Consider the following 21,284-nt stretch of genomic DNA (forward strand, 5'->3'; position numbering starts at 1 on the left):
TTAGTAATACAGTTTATTTAACCCAGTCTATCTGAAATTTTATCATTTCAATATACAATCAATGTACAAAATTATTACTAAGGCAGTCTACATTCATTTCTCTTCCCCTCCCAGACTAACTCTTCGATACCTGGTGTATATTTTGCATTTACAGCATGCATCACTTTGGATCAGCATGCCACAAGTGCTCAACAGCCACATGTGGCTACTGGCCACCCTTGGGCAGTACTATTAGCGTCAAATTTTAGAGATCAAGAATATCTTTCAAGGAGTGATGAGTTGAATGTGGACAGGTTGAGGTTATGGGGGAAAATCTGAATCCAAAGATAGAGGCCTAAATGGGGAACTAAATCTCAAATTTGAGTACACTGAGGAGACTGCACACCCAGTTTGATGTGCTATCAAAATACCATACATTTTCATCATTGCAAGGAATATCATCACTAGCATTCAGTTTGTTACTACCACTAACCCTATTTACCAACAAACTGTCCTTGTTCCTCTTGGCAGTCTTCAGATTATAATTTGTATTTACGAGTATGCGATTAAATAAGATGTGGAAATTCATGTGCGGTTTCCTTTAGACCTAAACCTACTTATCTTCAGCCTAGTTCAGTCTTCAGTATTCTGAGAGAAGAGCTGAAAAGCAGACATTATAGGGATATCCTCCTAAATTCTCTAATTTGTCTCTTGACAATACAAGTATCCTCACTGGCCGCTTGCTCCCAACACTCCTTTTCTTTCTGACATTAAAAAATTCAGAGCCCGATGGAGTTTAAAGATGCAATTAATTATGGTTATATATAGGGCTTTTAAAAAGCCACATAATTGCTAATAAAATACCAATCAGGCTGATCCACTGCGAGGCAAGAGAACCACCAGTTATTACCAAAACCTTAAATTACACGGAGAAGTAAGAATACACAGTACGTTCTTTCCACATACCATATTCAGAAACCATGTGTGAAGGAGGCTATAATCAAGACAGGAAGAGGCATTTTCACAGATAAACTTCTCAACAGAGTTGTGGACTGTCACTCTCAAGCCCATGACTTGTTCTTTCCAACCCATTCCCATCTGGCCTTGCTCCCACAATCTTCTGCAAATCTTCTTTCAAGGTCAACAGCAACAAATGTCTCTTCTCAGCCCTCATGTTCACAGTACGCTTCTCTACTGTATCAGTTTCTTCCTTAAATTCAGTCTTCTTCTCCAGCTGTCCACCAACCGAGACAGCACTTGTTCTCCCATTCTCTACCTTAAGCTAATCATTCTTTTCCTCTCATTGACCCATCTTTTAATAATTCTGATTATAAAGTAACACTGTCTTCTACCTTCTGCTCTTACTTTCTCACTCAGATATATCATCCATGCCTAGGGATCCAACAACCTCTTCTACTCTCTCAATGTTGACCTTTCAGTTGACATTTCTGGTCCCTTGCTGGACACTCTCTTAGAGGATATCGCTTTTAGCAAATGTACTAGAATTAAGTACCAACTGACCATCGAATTCTGGAGCTATACCCAAAGAACAATAAGCAATTCCTCATTGGGTCAACATTTATCTTATGTGGAAGCAAGAGAAAGGAATAGAACCGACACTCAACATTTTGAGAGAGCCAAAAATGGTGGCACCTGCTGAACAAATTCTATTTGGTTGTAAAATCCATGTCCCCTTCCCCACTATGCAATGCTTCTATTTTCTCAATAATGTCCTTATTCCCATGGCTGTACCTTTACTCCATTGTATCTACATTCTTAAAGCTGGACCTCAGACCATGTCACACGTAGAAATGTTCCAAAATTCTGCACTCCAGTAAACCACTTCCTGAGCAGAAACTTGTCCTTCTAATTCTGTCCTCTCCTTTTTATCTACTACAGCTACTCATCATGACCTTAGGTCTCTAGACTCTTCGTCACTTGCTAAGGTTAGCAGAGGAGGTTTCACTGTCTTCATTCCATTTCCCCACCAGTCCAGCCTAGGGATCTCCACACACATTCATCATCCCTGCTGATAACCAACTACCACCACCATGCTCAGGATGCCCAGACTCAGCTGTTTTGGCCTACTTCTCCTCTTGAGACTTTATTAAATGTTCCTTCTAGATTCTCTGATGTACAGCTTAGTCTTGAATGACTAGCTTTAGGAGACAATGTAGTTGTCTCCAACAATCAAGGAAACAAATATCACTCTATATTTCAGGGGTTTTCCAACTCAAAACTTCTCAGAAAAAAAAGAATTTATTATAAGATGCAAAACTATTTAGTGGAAAAGGAAGTAGATAAAGAGAGAATGAATAAGGATGTTGCAGCATTTAACTAAAGAGCTAGCCAAGAAATAATTGGGATATGGTACTTGGAATGAACACAACCTTTTACTGGTATGAGAACATTGCTCTAAGTTCTCAAGGCTTTGTTAAACAGAAAAAAGGATTAGAGTTCTGTCCTTGTACCTGCAACACCATCTAAGGAAGAGGGACACAATATCTAATAGAATAAAAAATATAATAAGAATACATGATTGACCAAGCTCTTCAATAAAAACACGTCTTAGAAATTACCCAGTTCCACTTTCACTTATGTTTCAAAAATCATGTGATTCTTTCAATGGGGATGGATCCCAGCTAAATTATAATCTCTCCCTATGTTACCACTCTACTGTGGACTTAGAAATTGCCACTCAGATTTGTACACATGGATTAGTGTCATTATCATAAATCACTTTGCCAGGATTTATCACTCTTGAGAGAATGGAAATAACTGAATTTCTGGACTTGTAAGGAAGAGGGTTTAGGGCAGAAAATTACTACATTAAGGCTTCCAAAAGGTATATCACAACTAGTTAGTAAAAAATTACCCCAAGAAAATTCTGATCCTACTTCGCTAATACAGTGTCTTATGACAGTTTCTAGGTCTGGCCCAAATGAATTATCTACACTGGCTGATACTCACAAGTAAGAGCTAAGAAATCACTGTGAATCTCTGTGGTAACAGAACATAAGGCCTATATTATTGTAAATAAATAATAGACTTGATAAGGGGATACTGGAATCTGTTTAAAGATAACCCAAAAAACTCTGGGAAAATCTAAGGTCAGTTAAAGGATATACACAACTTGGGACTACTGATCAGAGCCTTACTCAATAACACAAGTATTAAAAACTACTTCCATATTGACAAAAATCCCCTGTGTCATATAACAGAATGAGAACAAGGCTATTCCTGAAGCTGGTGTTTTCTTTATCACTGTAACTTCCGCCATGGATGTAAATGAAAATTTCTGCTCACTTTGTTACTTTTCTGCTTGACTGAATTTTATAACGAAAACGTCAGTTCCTTTCCTTCAGAGCACAAGTGCCATTCAAATTTTACACACCCGGCAGAGTGCATGCATTTGTTTAGATGCAAAACCATTTAAATACGCATCACTACAAGCTGCAGCACATTTATGGATGCTGCAGGTTAAAATTCTCTTAAGCAATAAAGCAAAGGTATCAAAGGAAGGCGCATTCAGGCTTCAAACATCTTGAGACTACTTCTTCCCATCCGAAAGCAGTCAGCCCCGCCCTCCTTTCCTGGCCATGCTCAACCAGAAAGCAGTGGAACTGTGCCAAGGCCCATTCCATTACCCATATGTCTTCCGGGTCAACAACCCAAAGTCACATGAAAACTCCATCTTCAGTTGACCTCTCCAGGGAGCAAATATTTTGAAGAGCAAGCATTCCAAGCATGCAAAGCTCAGCCTTTAAATCAAACTAAATCTCAACTACTTCTTCAAAGTAAGGCCCTGTCACACATAGAAAGGTGTTTGTAGAAGGTGTTTGTAGGAGGCAAATCTCTCATGTGAGATTGAACATTTGTATAAATGAGGAAACTGTGTGTGATTAGGGTTTTCAATTACAGGGGATAATGCTAGGGTATTTCATATTCCAAATAATACGGGTTTCTGTCTTCTGCTTAAAATTATAAAGATGATTAAAATGTAGATTAAAGGAAAAGTATACTTAGGGTCTCAGTTGTTTTAACCCAGAAATGTTGTGGTTTTGGAAAAATGCTGAGGAATGACTTTGATTTTTGGTAAGAATATCTGGATATCAGAATTTTCTAAGAAAAGTGTGAGTGATTTGCCATTTTCTGGCCAAAGGCAGACATTCTAACAATGGAATCAGGCTAACAGGCCCTGGGAACTCCAGTATGCAAGCTAAGGTGACCTATTTCATGGTTTCATAGTGTTTACTCAAGGTCACCCACAAAGAGGGCGTGTCTACTTTTCTCACAGTCAAAAGAAGCAGAAGATCAGTTCCCTCTCTTGGCCTGACATCATCTCCACTCATGCCATCACATGACAATTCTAGATGTTTCATTTTTGCTTGATGTTCGAACTGTCTGGATATCTCAAACGCTTAGCTTTTAAATTTCTCTAACACAGGAGCTGGCTATCTTATAAATCCTTAGAAAATGTGTACTTTTAATACCATAATATATAGGAGGCGGCCACCTCTTTGGGACAACTGGGCTGATGTATTGAAAAGCCAACTGTCACATCAAGTAAGTACAAAAGACGTCTTTGACAACAGTTCTCATGTGCAAATGAACATTCACCCACTATAACAATAAATAATAGGTAATATGTGTATTTTCTTGGAATTCTGAGCACGTGGGAAGACTGCCTTACTGTTCTCGACTCAGACAGCTGTTTAGCTGACATTCCTACATTAGGACAGTTTTCCATGTTTTGCTTTTGGAAGATTTAATTCTCTTCTTCCCAGTTACAAATTTTACTAGAAATATAAGATCTCCTCACAGTGGACAATGCCAATTTCAACACTGAGATCATCTCTATATTTAAAAAATATATATATTTTGCAAGAAATCGTATATTTAAGTAAAGCATCTAAAAATACTTTTTTTTTTTTAATTAAGATTATGATAGATTACAACCTTGTGAGATTTCAGTTGTACATTATTGTTAGTCATGTTGTGGGTACACCGCTTCACCCTTTGTGCCCTCCCCCCCCAAAAATGCTTTTTAAAGTCAAGTTTTGAGAGGATTATGCTAAACTATATATCCTCATTTCTTCAAAAATGTGAAAAATGAATACATGAATATTTCCTGGGCGTTTAAGCTTGATTCATTTTATTCTTGCATACTAGTTGTCATTAATTGGCAGGAAAAGCAAAACAAAACGAAACAACAACAAAAGCCCTTGATTATGGTGGTAGCCCATTATGAGGCATATTTCTGCATCAATAGCAGGGTTTCTACATTAAGCTCATTCAAATGCAATTAATTCTTATGCATGAAATCATGAGTCCATGAGACTCCAATAAAAGCTGAAAACAATCCTATCCTTTGCCTGAAACAGATTTTTATTCCAAATGGTCCAATAAACCAAGAAATAATAAAATGGAAGAGGCATATTCCATGCTCACGTGTTCTCTGTTTAACCTGAGAAGCCCAACTTTCTCACTGATTGATAAGGAAACTGGCCTGCATCTTTGACGAAATGTCCATGTAAGCCAAGAGCAATACTCTGCACTATCAGCAGGATTCTGAATGCTCTTCCCCTTCAGGGACAAGACCAATTATCAATACTCTGGGAGTCACATTGAGTCTGATGACCAGTAAACACCTGGAGGCCTGGCCTGGATATCATAACTAAGGAATCATCAAGCCAGGCCTTTGGGAAACCATTGCACTGACGAGGTTTCCTAGTCATTGTGAAAAAATAGACTACTCAGGAGGACTCCTATAAAACACCAATATTGAGAATTTCTCACGTAGGCTGCAGAAAAATGAGCCAAAGAAGGAGACCGAGAGTCAGCAGAAAGACTGAAGCAGCAGCGTACTAATGATGTGGTGAGAAAGCAGTGATCAATGGCGTTGGAGACCACTGAGACATTAAGGAGGACAGAAAAGAACAAGTGGATTTGACAACGGGAAAGCCAGCAAAGAGCTCAGTCATTGGAGTTGAAGGGATGGATGCCTGATAAGAGCTGACCGTGGAGGGAGGTGGAGGCTGGGAAGATAAACAGGAATGGCTGACTACCATACCAAGAAGCACAGCTGTGCATCGGTAGAGCAACGGTGGAGGTTAGAGGAAGAGAGAGGGTCAAGTGACTCGCATTGACGGCCCAGGGGTCCTCAGATGAACAGAGAAATATGAGAAAGCTAAAAATTACTAATACATGAAATGAAGTAAAGGAACTATGGACCAATGCCTTTATGAAGTCAAAGTTCTGATACAACCAGGTTACAGCATCTACTCAAGAAAATATGTGCATCAGTACCCATGAATTTAGACTCAACAGAGAACTTTGACCAAAAACTCAAAATGAGAAACAAAGGCGGAAAGAGGAAAATAAGCTCAAAATATTTAAATGGTAAAACACAGGATAACATCTTGGCATCCTGAACATGAGCTTATTGTATTAACTATGCTTAGAGAATACAGAATATCGTAAACCCCTGACTGACAATTAATTCTAAGTTTTCAATAAAGCATCAGGAAAGAGACACGATGTACTTATAGGAATCCAGCAACCCTGAGCTGATAAAAACACCCTGCAATAAAGAAAGGGATCTTCAGTGACAGCCAAACCTTTAGAAATAAATACAAACAAGATTGTATCATATTCTGGCAAAGTAGTCAACACTGAAGGGAAAGATTTAGGGGAACTCCAGCTGGGTAACATTCTTGAAAATACATGTACCTAATCAATAAATCAATAGGATGCCCCCCAATTTTAATGTCATAAAAAGGCTTAAACTTCTAGAAGGGACGTACTTAACATCTACACATCAAACACCTACTAAACACAACATTCATCTCATCATTTAGTAAAGGCATTTAAATATGAAAGAAATTAAGAGCATACATAAATATGACCCTAACTCTTAAGGTACAAAATAAGAATATGAAATAAGTTGCTAAACTCCATTACCATTATAAATGATATTTAGAAGTGGCTTTCTGTTAAAACAATCCTTTATCATTAGCATTAAAAGCTAAGGATAATGAAACTATCCTAAACTAATCTAATGGCATGTTTTACCTCTAATCACAGAGGCCTCTGGTATACACTGGCTTTAAACTAGACATGTGTAGGATAGGTTAGACTCTATTTCCTAGAGATAAGAATTTAATGTTCTCTTATCCAGATCCAAAAAAATTGGTTTTGTCCTAATCAGAAACTCTATTACTTCCTGGTTGTTAAATACAATCCATCCTTCCTCTGTTGATCAAAATTGACTAAGTAAATGGCATTTACCATAATCTTAGAGATTCTTTTAGGCACATGAAATTGTTCTATGCCCTTCACCTTTCTAGTCTCTAAGCTATTCCTTCTTTTAGTTTTCCTTCCCTTTTTTTTAATACTTATTTTCTTTTTTTTTTGCTGAGGATGACTAGCCCTGAGCTAACATCCATTGCCAATCTTCCTCCTTTTGCTTAAGGAAGATTCACCCTGAGATAACATCTGTGGTAATCTTCCTCTATTTTGTATGTGGGTCGCCACCATAGCATGGCTGACAAGTGGAGTATGCCCACGCCTGGTGTTCTGAACCCACAAAGCTGACGCAGAGCACACTGAACTTAACGACTAGGCCATGGGTCAGCCCCAGTTTTCCTTCCTTTTTACAATATTCAGCAAAATCCTCAAATCATTCATTTGATATGCATGTATTAAGTACCTACTATGTGCCATGACATGCTCAAAGCTCTGGGGCTATATTTCAGTGAATGAAACAAAAGTTCAAATTTTCATGGAGCTTATATTTTAGACAAAAGGCAATTATTTCCAAATTTGCAGGCATTGCATAAAAGCCTTCTTAGTCTTCAGCACCATTCCTGTTCACTCCCAATAGAGCTCTATGATTATTCTTTCCCCTCATCATGCCCTGAAATCCAATAACTGTAAAACTTTCACCCAATCTATTACCCTCTAATGGGTTTGCTATTAAAATTCAAAAGATACAGTAACCTGTATTCCAGGTTACTACTAAAATTCAAAAGATGAGGAGGAGCTGTATTGCCAGGTTACTACAGTTTATGGAAATATTACTCCAGAGTCTAAGCAGTTTTTTCTCTAATCCAATTGTACCATCTATTAAAAGAACTGATATAATAAAAGGATTTATCCTGACACACAGACTGTGCACCATACAAGGATTAAGAAAGTGGGTCTATCTTAGAGGTGATTTTAGCATATTAATGACGTGCAAGATAAATAAAACCATACTGAATGTTCAGGTATTTTTCTGGACACCCCATGAAAAAAAATAATCAAATGAATTTAATGTCCTTCCAAATCAAAAATGTGATTTCTACACTATTCCAAATTTGAATAATCAACCACCTTAGTTCACTCTGATTTTCCAACACTATGTACCAACACTACCAACACAAACTGTTGTCCCTGGAACATCCCCATACATATTTTCTAATTCATATCTTTTCCTCTTCTCTACATACACCTTAGGATCCATACCATGCCTCACCCTCTTTCAAGAAGCTTCTACTGTATGCTCTAGCTCACACTTCCGTCTCCATAACTCCTATTCTTACAGCAATCCCTCATTTTACTTACATAAAAAGTCCATACCATCTGGTCAGAAATGAATTATGAGTCAGGATTGGGAATTTAAATGGATTTGTGGTTAGGGAAGAACTTCCAGGGAACAGGTGTCTAATTTTGATCATGTCGACTTTGGGTCCCCAAACAAACACCTATCACAGTTTCCAGAGTAAAAATGACCCCAACTACAAACCTGGACAACATCTAAAATAGTGAAATTCTGCCCCAAATTCTGATATATAGGTGAAAAAGATAATTTTATATATTAATAGTCATAGGTTACACCCAAGAAAAAGCAAACATCTTGTAAAGTCTACATGTAATACACAACAAGCTCATCTCGATTGTCTGTTTTGGTTTATACAACTCACAGTGAGACAGCTAAATAAGGACACTCCTTCAACAGCAACTTGACTTGCAACTTGTAATCTTTAAAGAAATTTAAAAAAAAAAAATGCCTGGAAGCCTGAAACTCAACTTCTTCCTGCCATAGACCCACTTGATAAATTTCTCCACAGCAAGAAATAATAAAAATCATTCACTGCCATCTCATGAAGCTGTCTCTTCTGTTACATACCCCCATATTTCTAAACTGTGCTTACATAGTAATTTTTTCATTTTTCCATTTTAGGTCTTCCTACAATGGAAGGTGAAATTTCACACTTGACCCCGCCCCCTTCCCAATCCCACCATCCGTCCAGGATAGTTCTATCATGTATATGGTATCTGTATCATGACTATGCCAATATTGCTGAGACTTGGGCAATAATGCATTCTTTCTTTTCATCTTACAACTTTTTCTCATTTTTTAAATTTTGGTTTTTCTTCTTCTCAAGTTAATACTTGCCCCATTTTAAAATTCGTTTCATTTACTCTGCAACAGAACTCCGAAACCACTCTAAGGTCAGGCAGGGCCATCAGGTAATGTATCAGTGCTGTTCTTTTCCTGGAGACCTCCTTCCTGGGAGCCTCCCCAATCTGGACTGGCTGCTCTCCAGACGGCTGCACAGCTGTTGCCTGGGGACTTCCCTTCACCATCAGGTTTCAAAGCTAAAGCTGAGGACTCGCTGACAGGAAAAAAAAAAAAGAAAGAAAGACTCCTGGGATGCCTCACCAGCAAGAGCTGAAATTTATCAAGGGATGTGGAAGAGAGGGAAATGAAGCCACTCAGTGACTACATTGATAAAAAAGAAAGAAAACAGAATTTATCCCCAGACTCCACAGCAAAACATATTGAGAGCCTTCTATGTCAAGCATTAAAATTTGAACATTTCATAACATCCTTTGATACTGAAATTAAAATGCATCTTAACTCAGGCTTTAGATTCACTGTCATCTTTATGTCATTTCTTACATTCATGATGCTTTTTTATGCATATTTTTTCTCAATGCCTTTTAGTCCTCTTTCATTAAACATACACGTCAAATTATTTTTCTGAAATGTATTAAAGTATCTGAGAAAAATTATTTTCCCTAATTTGACTTCAGTATTCTTGATGTAATTAACTCTTCCCGTCGTAATACATACAGTTATACTTTAATGGGTACTATTTGCGGATATTATGAAGACATGCTGTACCTAATTCACAGCATTAAAACTGAAAATTTTTAAGACCACAAAAAGCATTTCTCAGTCCTTTTCCGAGGGAAAAAATACATCAAAAATTTCCTATAATTTAGGGCTGGCCCAGTGGTGCAGCGGTTAAAGTGCTCATGTTCCGCTCGGCGGCCCGGGGTTCACGGGTTCGGATCCCAGGTGTGGACACGGCACCGATTGGCAAGCCACGCTGTGGTAGGCATCCCACAGATAAAGCAGAGGAAGATGGGCACGGATGTTAGCTCAGGGCCAGTCTTCCTCAGCAAAAAGAGGAGGATTGGCAGCAGTTAGCTCAGAGCTAATCTTCCTCAAACAAAACAAAAAATTTCCTATAATTTGTGATGGCATTAAGTCTGTCTAATATATTTAACATATTATTTACATAACTTTTAAAATGTAGTTCACTAATTAAAATATAATGAAAACTAGGGTTTCATGGCAAGAGCATAAGTTAATTTCAGTGAATTCTAGTTTTTATACTGAGTTTAAGCTACTCTCCTGCCCCAAAAAACCCTAGAAATTAAAATTAAAATTAAATCCTTAATTTAGAGCTGTCTGTACTACTCTAAACTTTTCCCTTACATTTTATATTCTTCATCTGGTTATAATTATCCACGTGGCATAAAACATGGGGCCGTTTCTAAACCCCACAAATCTTGCATAATTGTCATACACAAATTGTATTTTCCACTATAGCCCTTTGGAAAGCTATCTGCTGGCTAGAAGAGTAAACACAATCAAGAAAAGCTTTCAAGTGTTATATTTGTTTTGGGAAATAACATGATGAGAAATGAGTTCTAAAGACAAAAGGGAAAATCAGTTTCCTTTCTCTACTGGGGGTAGGAGGCCATGGCAAGCAACTCATGGCCTGAAAAAGATGTTCAGAAGTTGCCAGAATAAGAAGAGAACTTTGATGAAAGGTAATTTCTTTCTTGATTCCCCACCATACTCACTTGTAATCATTTATCTACACCAGAAAAAAAGAGAAAATTCCATGACAAAAGACAGAGCTTGAGCTTAGCTGGAAACATTATGGTTCTTCATGTTAAATTTACGTGGAAACAGCAAGCTAATAATTTCCAAGACTGAACTAGGCGGATGTAACCAGGAAGTAGCTATTCACTAGTTGGCACAGAAAAGTAAATGTTTCAGACCATGAGACGCGATAAAACGGGACCAATCTCAAACAGAGAGAGAGAGAAATTAAAAACTCAAGATAATATATATCCACTCTATTCAGCGGACATGTTATTAAACCTAAAATCATTTTTGTCTTCTTTTATAAAGTAGGTGAAAATGTGACCATGTGAAATTTAAGTTACATGGGCCTTTTTTTGCTTCTTGGATGTCAGCATCTGGTCTGTCTCCCTCTCTCTTTTCTCTATACATGGAAAAAAAATCTAAAAGTAATATAAAAGAAATTAAACAGAGAATATGCTTTTCATGAGTTTAGCTATTCATTATAAAAGCAAACAATAACTTACGGAGATCAGAACTCACTTGTATGGAGTACCTGTAATAATCTCCATTTTTTTGGTTTTAGTATCCCAGTAACTCTTGGAGAGAGCCACAATACATATACATAACTCAAACAGGGCTGGTATTTCATATAAAAATGGCAACCAGAGCAGCAGGTGAGTCCTGAGTTTCTACTCACCTTTTTTTAATGATTCAATGATTAGCTTAAAAATGTTTCCTATTCTCAAAAATTCTACCCTCAGTTGCCAAAAAAAAAGTCAAGTACCACGTGTATATACATAAAAGAAACGAGGTATATATTCAATGCCAGCCTGAAAATAATTATTTAGATTAAAAATGGTAACACAGTATCTATTCTAAGTGAATGGAAAAAACACTAATGCTTTTTAAAAACTACTACCCTTATTATGACCAATGACCTCTTCTTCCTGAAAAAAGTGAGCCATGTTCTATACACACTCTTTAAGGTCCCACCTTCAGGACTTTTCTTACCTTTTGTCTAAATAACTAAAATACATCTCCATTCTTGCCCCCTGTCCTTGAAATCTTGGCTCAAATACTACTTCTTGCCAAGTCTTCCTTAAATTCCTCAGCTAGAATCCCCATACCTACTAAAGTCTGAAGGAGGGACCACATTTCACCTACCTCCAGGGTCAAGTACAGGTTGGTAGTCAATAAATACTTATGCAATGAATATATAAATTACATATTTTATTAGTTATTTTTGTAGGACTTATTTCTCCATGAAGTCAACTGACTATTTCTCAAGCTGGAAATTTAGAGAAAAAAATATTTCAACTAGTCCCTTTATTATTAATAATAGAAAGCATGAATGCTTTTTACTCATTATCAATAAAAAACATCAGGTCTAAATGCAGAGGTATCTATCCTTACATTAAACTTGGGATCACAAATCAGTATTAAAAATTTCTCCATGTTTTAATATATACAATGAAACAGCACATATATTTTATTAAAGTAACTATAACATTTGCAAGGCCTTCAGGTAATAATTGCTTGTAAAAATCAAATGGATGCAAATGTATCTATTATGATGTTTATCCCAGTATCATTTACAACCACCACCACAACAAAACAAAGGAAACAATCTAACTGCCAAAAATAAGGAATAAACACATTATACTGTCTGCTGTTAATGCTAGATTAAAAATTGTGCTTTTAAAGAATATTTAATTTCATAAACAAAGCATCAAAAGAGTGTTAGGCGAAAAAAAGCAGGTCACAAACAGGAAGCACAGAATTATATAACTGTTAAAAATAATAAAAGCACAATATATATGCAAAAAAATATAGACTGAAAGGAAGCCAAATGGTTTTGTTTATTATTTCTTAGTAGTGGCCCCATTTTCTAAAATTTGTACAATGAACGTGTATTACTTTTGTAATCAGAGAATTTGAAGTACACAATTGCAATTCTTAGCACGTATTACAAATGAGATGCCTATTAACCTGACCATTCACTTTTCAATGCATTCCTGAGAAGCACGGGAACAATATCAGGTCAAATAAACTGAGATTCCCTTGTTTCATCTGTCATCTAAGACCTATGCTCACAAATTTTGTGTTGCAGTGAAACACTGACAACAGAGCACACCCATAGGGCATGACAGCAAATTCTCAAAAGTTGTTGTTTCTCTTTTTAATGACTCATGAGACTTAATGACTCTTGAAACCTATCTGCAGTAAAAACAGACAAAATTAAACATTTAACTAAGTAAATCATTCACGCTATCAGAGACCTTACAAAAGGTGTTAAAAGTCCCAGAAAGAAGACATAACAGGAGGTACAATCGTTAAAATAAGAAAATGAATCTAAATTAGAATTAGGGTCAACAAAAACCAGTAAGTTTTTCTTTTTAAAATTTGATTTATGAAAAACAAAACACAAGCCTTTCAACTTAAGAAAGCAAATCAAGCTGGAAGCTTAAATTTGGTAGAAGGTAAGAATGGACACATACTCTTCTAATTTGGCAGCACGGTGTTTTTAAAAATAAAATGTTTTCCCCTAAGAAGTTATCATTACTTTATAAAGCTCATAAAGCACAGCCATCCAGGGGCCAGCCTGGTGGTGTAGCAGTTAAGTTCCCAAGCTCAGCTTCAGTGGCCCGGGGTTCACCGGTGCAGATCCTGGGCGCGGACCTACACACACCACTCATCAGGCCATGCAGAGGCGGTGTCCCACACAGAGGAACTAGAAGGTTGCATAACTAGGACATACGACTACGTACTGGGGCTTCGGGGAGGGGGAAAAAAAAGGGAAGACTGGCAACAGATGTTAGCTCAGAACCAATCTTCAAAAAAAGAAGAAAAAAAAAGCACAAGTACCCATAAATAAAACAAATTAACAATCATTCTGGGTGCCCTTTCAAGCCTTTGACTTTTCTTCAACCATTACTACCTGATGGTGGATACAAAAATCATGTACTGATTTCTTAGTCCATCTTTTTCTGATGATAAAAGCAACTCATTTATTCTAGAAGTCCATAGAGGAAGGCTTAAATAAAATCAAAATCACCCGTAATCCCATTGTTTGGAGAGAAACACTGGTAAGGCTTCTCTTCCATGCATATTTTCTTTCACACATTTGAGAATCAGACTCTATATACTGGTTTTGAAGTATGACTAACTTGGAATATTCAAAGGTCCCACGTGGAAGCCACAGAAAAAGGAGTCTGATGTCTCTCCAAGAATAGCAATTAGCCTTCCCTGAAGAAGAAACGCCTAGGGATTCTAGTCATTCCTTATGAGAGCATGATGTAGACAATCCTTAAAAATACAGAACATTTAAGAATTTGCATCCCCCTTGTGTGCAGATGCCAGGCTCATCAAGCATCATTCCCATCATATATATGTATATAACCCCAGCACATGCATCTCCCAGGACTTCATAAGCGGTAGGATCTAGAGAATACAGAGGTCGGAGCGCCCCGGAGGAGCCAGAGGCACTGACTCGCTGTCACACTGGATTAATGTGGCTGGACATTTACAAGATTCCTTCAAGTCTACAACACAAATTTCTCCCATCCCCACCCCCATGATCAGCAGACATTTGATCCCGTTCAAAACGTTCATAAGCCATTAGGTCCACACCAAAAGGTCCTTGATATTTGGTCGTATTTGGTCCTGTCTAAAACATCCATGGAGACATTGGGTCCACATCAAAAGATCCTTAGTATTTGGTCCTGTCCAAAACCATTTGGTGTGGACCAAATGTGCTCATGGACGTTTTGGATAGGACCAAATGTCAAGGACCTTTTGGTGTGGCCCAAATGTCTTACAGACATTTTAGACAGGACCAAATGTCCCTCAAGGATCCCCATTCTTAAAATTTGGCAAAGTCTAATGTAACCTTCTTGAACATTGTTCTGCTATATGATGCATCTCAAGAGAATCATCGGGCCGGCCCAGTGGCACAGTGGTTAAGCACGCACGTTCTGCTTTGGCAGCCCGGGGTTCGCTGGTTCAGATCCCAGGTGTGGACATGGCACCACTTGGCACACCATGTTGTGGTAGGCATCCCACATACAAAGTAGAGGAAGATGGGCATGGATGTTGGCTCAGGGCCAGTCTTCCTCAGCAAAAAGAAGAGGATTGGCAGCAGTTAGCTCAGGGCTAATCTTCCTCAAAAAAAAAAAGAGAATGGTTGTTTGGTATAAATCCAAAAAACTACTCTGGTACAATATCTGTCAGAATACCTAATATATCCTTTTCACACTAAAGAAGATTAAGATAGCTGTAGATAATTCAGACAAAAGTAGTCACCAAAAAACAATGTATGCTTGTCCTAAAATTTTTATTAGAACAATTAAAAATAAAAAAGAAGATGATTTGACTACTTTCAGTTTCTCGTTTAATCCTATCTGAATAGTTTCCTGGTCATTACTACTTCTTTGTTTGAAAAGTCTTGAATCTAAAATGAAACAGAGTGACATTTAAGGTAGTAACTCTTTAATTTCTATTTGTTTTGGATTAAGTTATTAACCCGATTTTACCCCATAAGTCAACAGTAATTTATCTTATGCAATGTACCTCGCCTTTACAGGATAGACAAGTGCAGAAGTGTCAGTTTCAACAGTGGATCTATTACGCCATGAAGACAAGTTATTCAAGTGGAAAGGAGTTTCAACTCCCTTGCAAGAAAGGAGTCAAAGCTTTGCAAAGAAAATATTCTCTTTGAGCAAGGATAATGAGGTGCTTGAATCGCAAATGCGATAATTAATAAAATGTTCATATGATTAAGACAAATCTTACACTGTGGTTCCAGAGGCACAATCAAAAGCAAAGGGTGAAATGAGAAAACCAACTCGCTCTCAAGGGAAATCATCCGCTCCATGGGAAGAAAGTCTCAACAGTAACCTAATATACTTTCTCCATCTAGACAAGGAATGCAAGATACTGTAGAGCAAGTATGCCCAACGTAAATACACGATTTAGAGAAAATAACCCAGTGTAACACCGGATCCTGCATCTGACAGAAAAGACAAGAAGATTGCATGCTAGACATAACAGGCATTTTTCTCTCTTCAAGCTCTATTTTGAATTTTAATATGCTTAATGTCTAAGATAAGCTTATTTTGCTTTCTAGGTATCTCCTTTCTGAGAATTATCTTCAGGAAAATAATCTCTTTTGTGTAAAGGATATATTTGGATACAGCCAGAGAGGTCAGAGGGTATTCGTGGCAATGCTAAACAGTAATTTTCAGTTCGAGCAGCAAGTAATATATAAGAACGCTGCCTATTACTACCATAAAGTAGAAAATGTTGTCACATGGAGATTTATCCTGTTTCAGGGTCATGGTTGTCTCCTTTATGAACACAACATCTGCTGTGAGTTTGTGTGTGGGTGTGAGTGCGAGGAAGATTGGCCCTAAGCTAACATCCATGCTAATCTCCCTCTGTTTTTTGTATGTGGGATGCTGCCACAGTGGGGCCTGACAGTGTAGGTCCGCACGTGGGATCTGAACTCGCAAACCCCGGCCGCTGAAGCAGAACATGTAAACTTAACCAGTACGCCACCAGGCAGGACCCTACTGTGAGTTTTTAAAAAGGTGTTATTGATTGCCTCCAGTTCACAGTCTTTCCTCTGTGATTCGATTTTGTAAATCACGTGGTTATTTGCTCTAAAACAACTTTTCGTTAATACCGTAAGGAGCACTGGATTGAGAATCGAAAGATCTTGGGCTTCGGTCCTGATTCTACTACTAAGTCCCTGTGTGAGTTACATCCAACCTCGCTGACTCTCAATATTGGTGCCCGTGAAGTGAGACTGCTTAGAATGGAATTTTCCCAAATGGTTCCATAAAGCAGTTTATCACGATAAAACCAAATATTTTGACAGTTAATCATAGCATTAGCATAAAATCTTCAGACTTCATATTTAGATCTAAAGACATCAGATACATTTCTTGTTCCTTTTCGCAGTGGTTTTTCCCTGGGAGTTTCAACTCACTCTTGCCACAGGAGTAGACGGGGATGTACTTTTCAGAGATGGGGAGGCGTGGAGTAGGGGCAGGGAGAGTGGCTGGCAGAAGGGATCCAAGTGATCTGGGGTCAAAGGAAAACTGACACAACTAAGTGGTGCTATGGGAACGAATTACAGTCTTAATGGGGATTCTACCTTTTAGTCAATTCTCACACTTCTGAAATAGATTTATGAAGCTGGAGGATCTAAGCAAAATGAGGTGTTATGACTGTCATATCAGGTGTCATTAGCAATAATGCTCATCCAAAGATCTAGTACCAGTTTCCAGCGAGCTTAGATTCTAAAGAAAATGTATTTGAAACATTTCATAGAGTGGGCAAGTGAGAACTAAAGACACAAATCATTAACAAGGCCTGGCCCACTTGATTAACTGATTTGTGACCTACTTCCTATTTGTACTGAATTATATGGTCTCTTGGTGTAGCGACTAAGTTGGTTTGAAATACGCAGTTCCTGCAGACAGCTGATCCCTATATTTTCTTGAAGTCAGAGCTTTGTATCTAGTATTTAAACATTATTTATTTTCATCTTATTAAATCTTCACTTCTTGACCAGTCAGACAGAAAAGGGTGAGAGGCTTTGTAAAGTATTTAGGAATAAGGAATAAGGAGGAACAAGGAAACTCTTGAATTATCAAAAGTTTATGAATCTGATTTTCCACTCTCTCTATCAATGACATTGTGAGCAGTAAGTCCACAGAGGAAATCTTCATTCCAATGCCCAGTGCTTTCTATCAATGTCTCAAATTACGTGCATGCATGAAGAGTAATCAGTTTGCTCTATGACATACATGTTTGAGCAAGCATTATACAGATCTCTAGAATCCTCATTACCCTTACTTTCTCAGTTTGCTATTGGGAACTTTTTTAAAAGATCCCTTTTAGTTTTTACAAGAAGTCATTGGAATATACATCAACATTTGTCCACAGCCTCCATACATGGATCTCTATGTCCTTATTTACAACCATCTTACTGACGAATAAACTTATGGAAAACATGTAGATGATAGCTATCCAATCAATGATTGCCAATATCCACAAAGCCTGGTCAGATAAAAATATCAACTAGGAAGAGACTAATAACCAAGTCAGATTAAATACGGAGTATGACACTGTTTCCAGAGGAAGAAAGTATGATACCACATAAAACTCAATTGTTAAAATAAAAAAGTAAAATTTGAGGGCTATGAGAGAAACATACATTTAAACATTAGAAATCAAACTGTTTCTTCCAGTTTAATTAAGCAGGAAAAATAAATTCACCAACTCCAATACCCCAACTCTCGCCAAATAGAGTAGCCAGTTGTTTCAGAAAGAGATTTTTAAAAAATCAGCAAAATGTTGGAGCTCCACATTAGGTTCCTTCTTTTACAATGTCTGTGTGAAGAAACACACAAGGCCCTAATTCTACAAGTCCAGATAGTTAGCGTACATGAGAATCACCTATGGAATTTGATAAAATTAGGACTCCTGGGCCCCACCACTAGTCATTTTCATTCAGCAGTCCTGGGATTGGTCCAAGAATTTGTAATTTTAGCACACACACTGGGTAAATTCATTCTGAGCCAGGAAATTCAGAAATACTACTCCTGTACTATCAGAACACAGGCCACCTTAACAGTCCAAAATAGAGTCCAGCACAGAGTAGCAATGTAGTGACAGAGGAGCCTGTATACAGTCATGCATCGCTTAATGACGGGATGTGTGCTGAGAAAGGTGTCGTTAGGCAATTTCCTTGTTGTGCAAACAACATAGAGTGTACTTAGACAAACCTAGATGGTACAGCCTACTACCCACCTACGTTATATGGTACTAATCTCACGGGACCACGGATGTATATGTGGTCCATTATTGACCAAAATGTCCTTATGCGGCACATGACTGTATTTGACCTAATTAGAGCATCCTTTCTTTTCATCCCCAAAGGCCAGGGCATCAGTGCCAGCTACACGGTTGGCCGCGGCTGGCCGGCTCACCTAAGCAGCGGTAGGGAATCACAATGTGCGCGTGGGTCTTGCACTGCTTGCGGCCCCTCTTGCACCAGTTCTGGATGGTCACTGGTTGGTTGGCTTCCACCACGTTGGTGATCTGCAGTTCAGGGTAGACCTGGGAGAGCACACAAAAAGGATAAACTGTTATGTGCGGCAGGGGCTGGCATGTGCCAGCACCTGATCTACCACTGCTGTTATCCTAAGTCCTGCTATCCCCCCAACCCTCAAGCCTGCTGATTTGGATCAAGCCTGAGAAACTCAGGGTCAACAAAAAGCTGCAAGTGACAAGTACCTAATCAATCATTCAGAACATTAAGTGACGTGACTTTTATCTTATTTTAAAGCATCCATTCAGGTTTGTTTATTTTTTCAGGGGAGGTAAAATAGATAAGAAGAAGGGGGCCCTCTTACAAGCAAAGGGTCATTTTCAATGCAAAGTAAACTGGCGCGAGGACGATATTCTGTAATGTCCTAAATAAATGTTCTAGTAGATATACCTTTACTTACTTAATTACTTATAATATTACCTTTACTTAAATTCAACACGTCCCTATCTCACCAATTAGGTAAACATTTTACATACAGGATACGACACATAGAAGCTTTCTATATAAAAACCCTTCTCTTTATTCAAAGTAATTTACATAAGAATAAATTATCCAACCACTATTACGAGTGTCATTTAGATAAAAAATCTGTATGCATGAATCTCTTCCCCTGGTAACTAACTAGAGCCCTTTGCTGTGATTACTGTTCTCAGTAAATCATGGTGTTTACTGAGCACTTGGAATGAAATGTGAAACTGGATCAACCAAAATATATGTGTGAAATACCAAATCACTTCTAATGATTAGTAACGAGTAGAGATTTGAAACAAAAATATAAACATAAAAATTTATTTCTAAAATGGGCTTTCCTTTGCATAAATCTTGCATTTCACAGAGTTACTGGGTTACCAGATAATGAAGAGAGAGGCATTTAAAAGAATTGAGAGTGTAGGCAAAGGAATGGTTCTAATGATGGGCCATGAAATCTAAACGGGAACGAAGTGAGAACATGAAAGGGAGTGAAGCACAGTTAAGAGGCTGTAATATCAAAGAGTCCTGCTATGGGCTCCAGAATTTTGGCATAAAGGTTATCACAGAAAGTGAGGAGGTGAGAAGTAGTACTTGGAAGGTAAGAGTTGAAATTAAGATTGTGGAGGAGTTACAGTCATTGGTAATTGAAAGGACTAAAATATGACCAATGAAGAGACTGGCTGACGAAGAATGATGAAGGCAAGATTATTGGAGGAATAAAACTCAAGGAACTGAGAAAGTGAAATACTGGAAGGATCCTCACAGTAGATATTAAAACCACTTAAGAATCATGAAAGGAGCAGTTGTCTGGATGACAGAAAGCCAGTAGGTAAAACCTTCCAAGATTGTGGGAAGCTAAAATCTTCAAAGATTGAGCGGGTTTGCCACTGGGGTGGAAAGAGGTCTACAGATGGCCCCAGAAGGTAGAGGAGACAGGTGACCTAGTTCAAGAGGGTATATTCCACAGTTGCGATGAGGGGCAGTTTAGGGAGGAGAAGGGAAGAATGATTTGGAAGTGAAAATGAGGGAGGACATCGTCACCTCGAGGCACAATGCTAACAGGATTGTGAGAACAGAATTTCTACCAAAGAAGGCGGCAGGTGAAACAGTGCCTCTGAGGGAGAACCAGGTTTCAGAGCAAGATGATAATGTCCAGTGGGGGTTACGGATTCAGGGAAGTTTGCGTATGGTTGTCAGTGATGTGCAGAGAGGGCTTGCCATGATCCTGTCTTTATTTAAAATGTTGATATTTTGCACATGGTGGATTTTTTGGCACTTTGATTTTTTAAATATTGCATTACAATATTATTTATCCTGATTCGTGAGTGCATCACTCATCTAGTCCCAGCCCTGACATAAATCAGTTAAAAAAAATAAGGCACTGAGAACGAATGAAAAATGTAGACGGGGCCAGCCAGCTCTGTGGTGTAGTGGTTAACTTCAGCACACTGCACTTTGGCAGCCCAGGTTCAAGGATTCAGATCCTGGGCACAGACCTACAACTTGACAGCCATGCTGTGGCAATGACCCACATATAAAATAGAGGAAGACTGGCACAGACGT

General features: G+C 38.1%; 1 protein-coding gene across 7 annotated transcripts in view; it reads right to left on the reverse strand.

Annotated features, from left to right (window-relative positions):
* APP (amyloid beta precursor protein) overlaps positions 1–21,284 on the reverse strand; it is a 254,504-nt gene that overhangs the window by 156,770 nt on the left and 76,450 nt on the right. For 6 of the 7 annotated variants that reach the window (XM_003364177.5, XM_003364171.5, XM_003364176.5 and 3 more), the window contains exon 3: positions 19,129–19,258. In XM_003364177.5, the coding sequence (XP_003364225.1) occupies positions 19,129–19,258 (130 nt within the window). Of the gene's footprint in view, positions 1–19,128; positions 19,393–21,284 lie in introns of all 7 variants that reach the window. The other variant, XM_070252098.1, reaches the window with a different exon arrangement.

The sequence above is a fragment of the Equus caballus genome, chromosome 26 (assembly GCF_041296265.1).
Source record: "Equus caballus isolate H_3958 breed thoroughbred chromosome 26, TB-T2T, whole genome shotgun sequence".
NCBI lineage: Eukaryota > Metazoa > Chordata > Mammalia > Perissodactyla > Equidae > Equus > Equus caballus.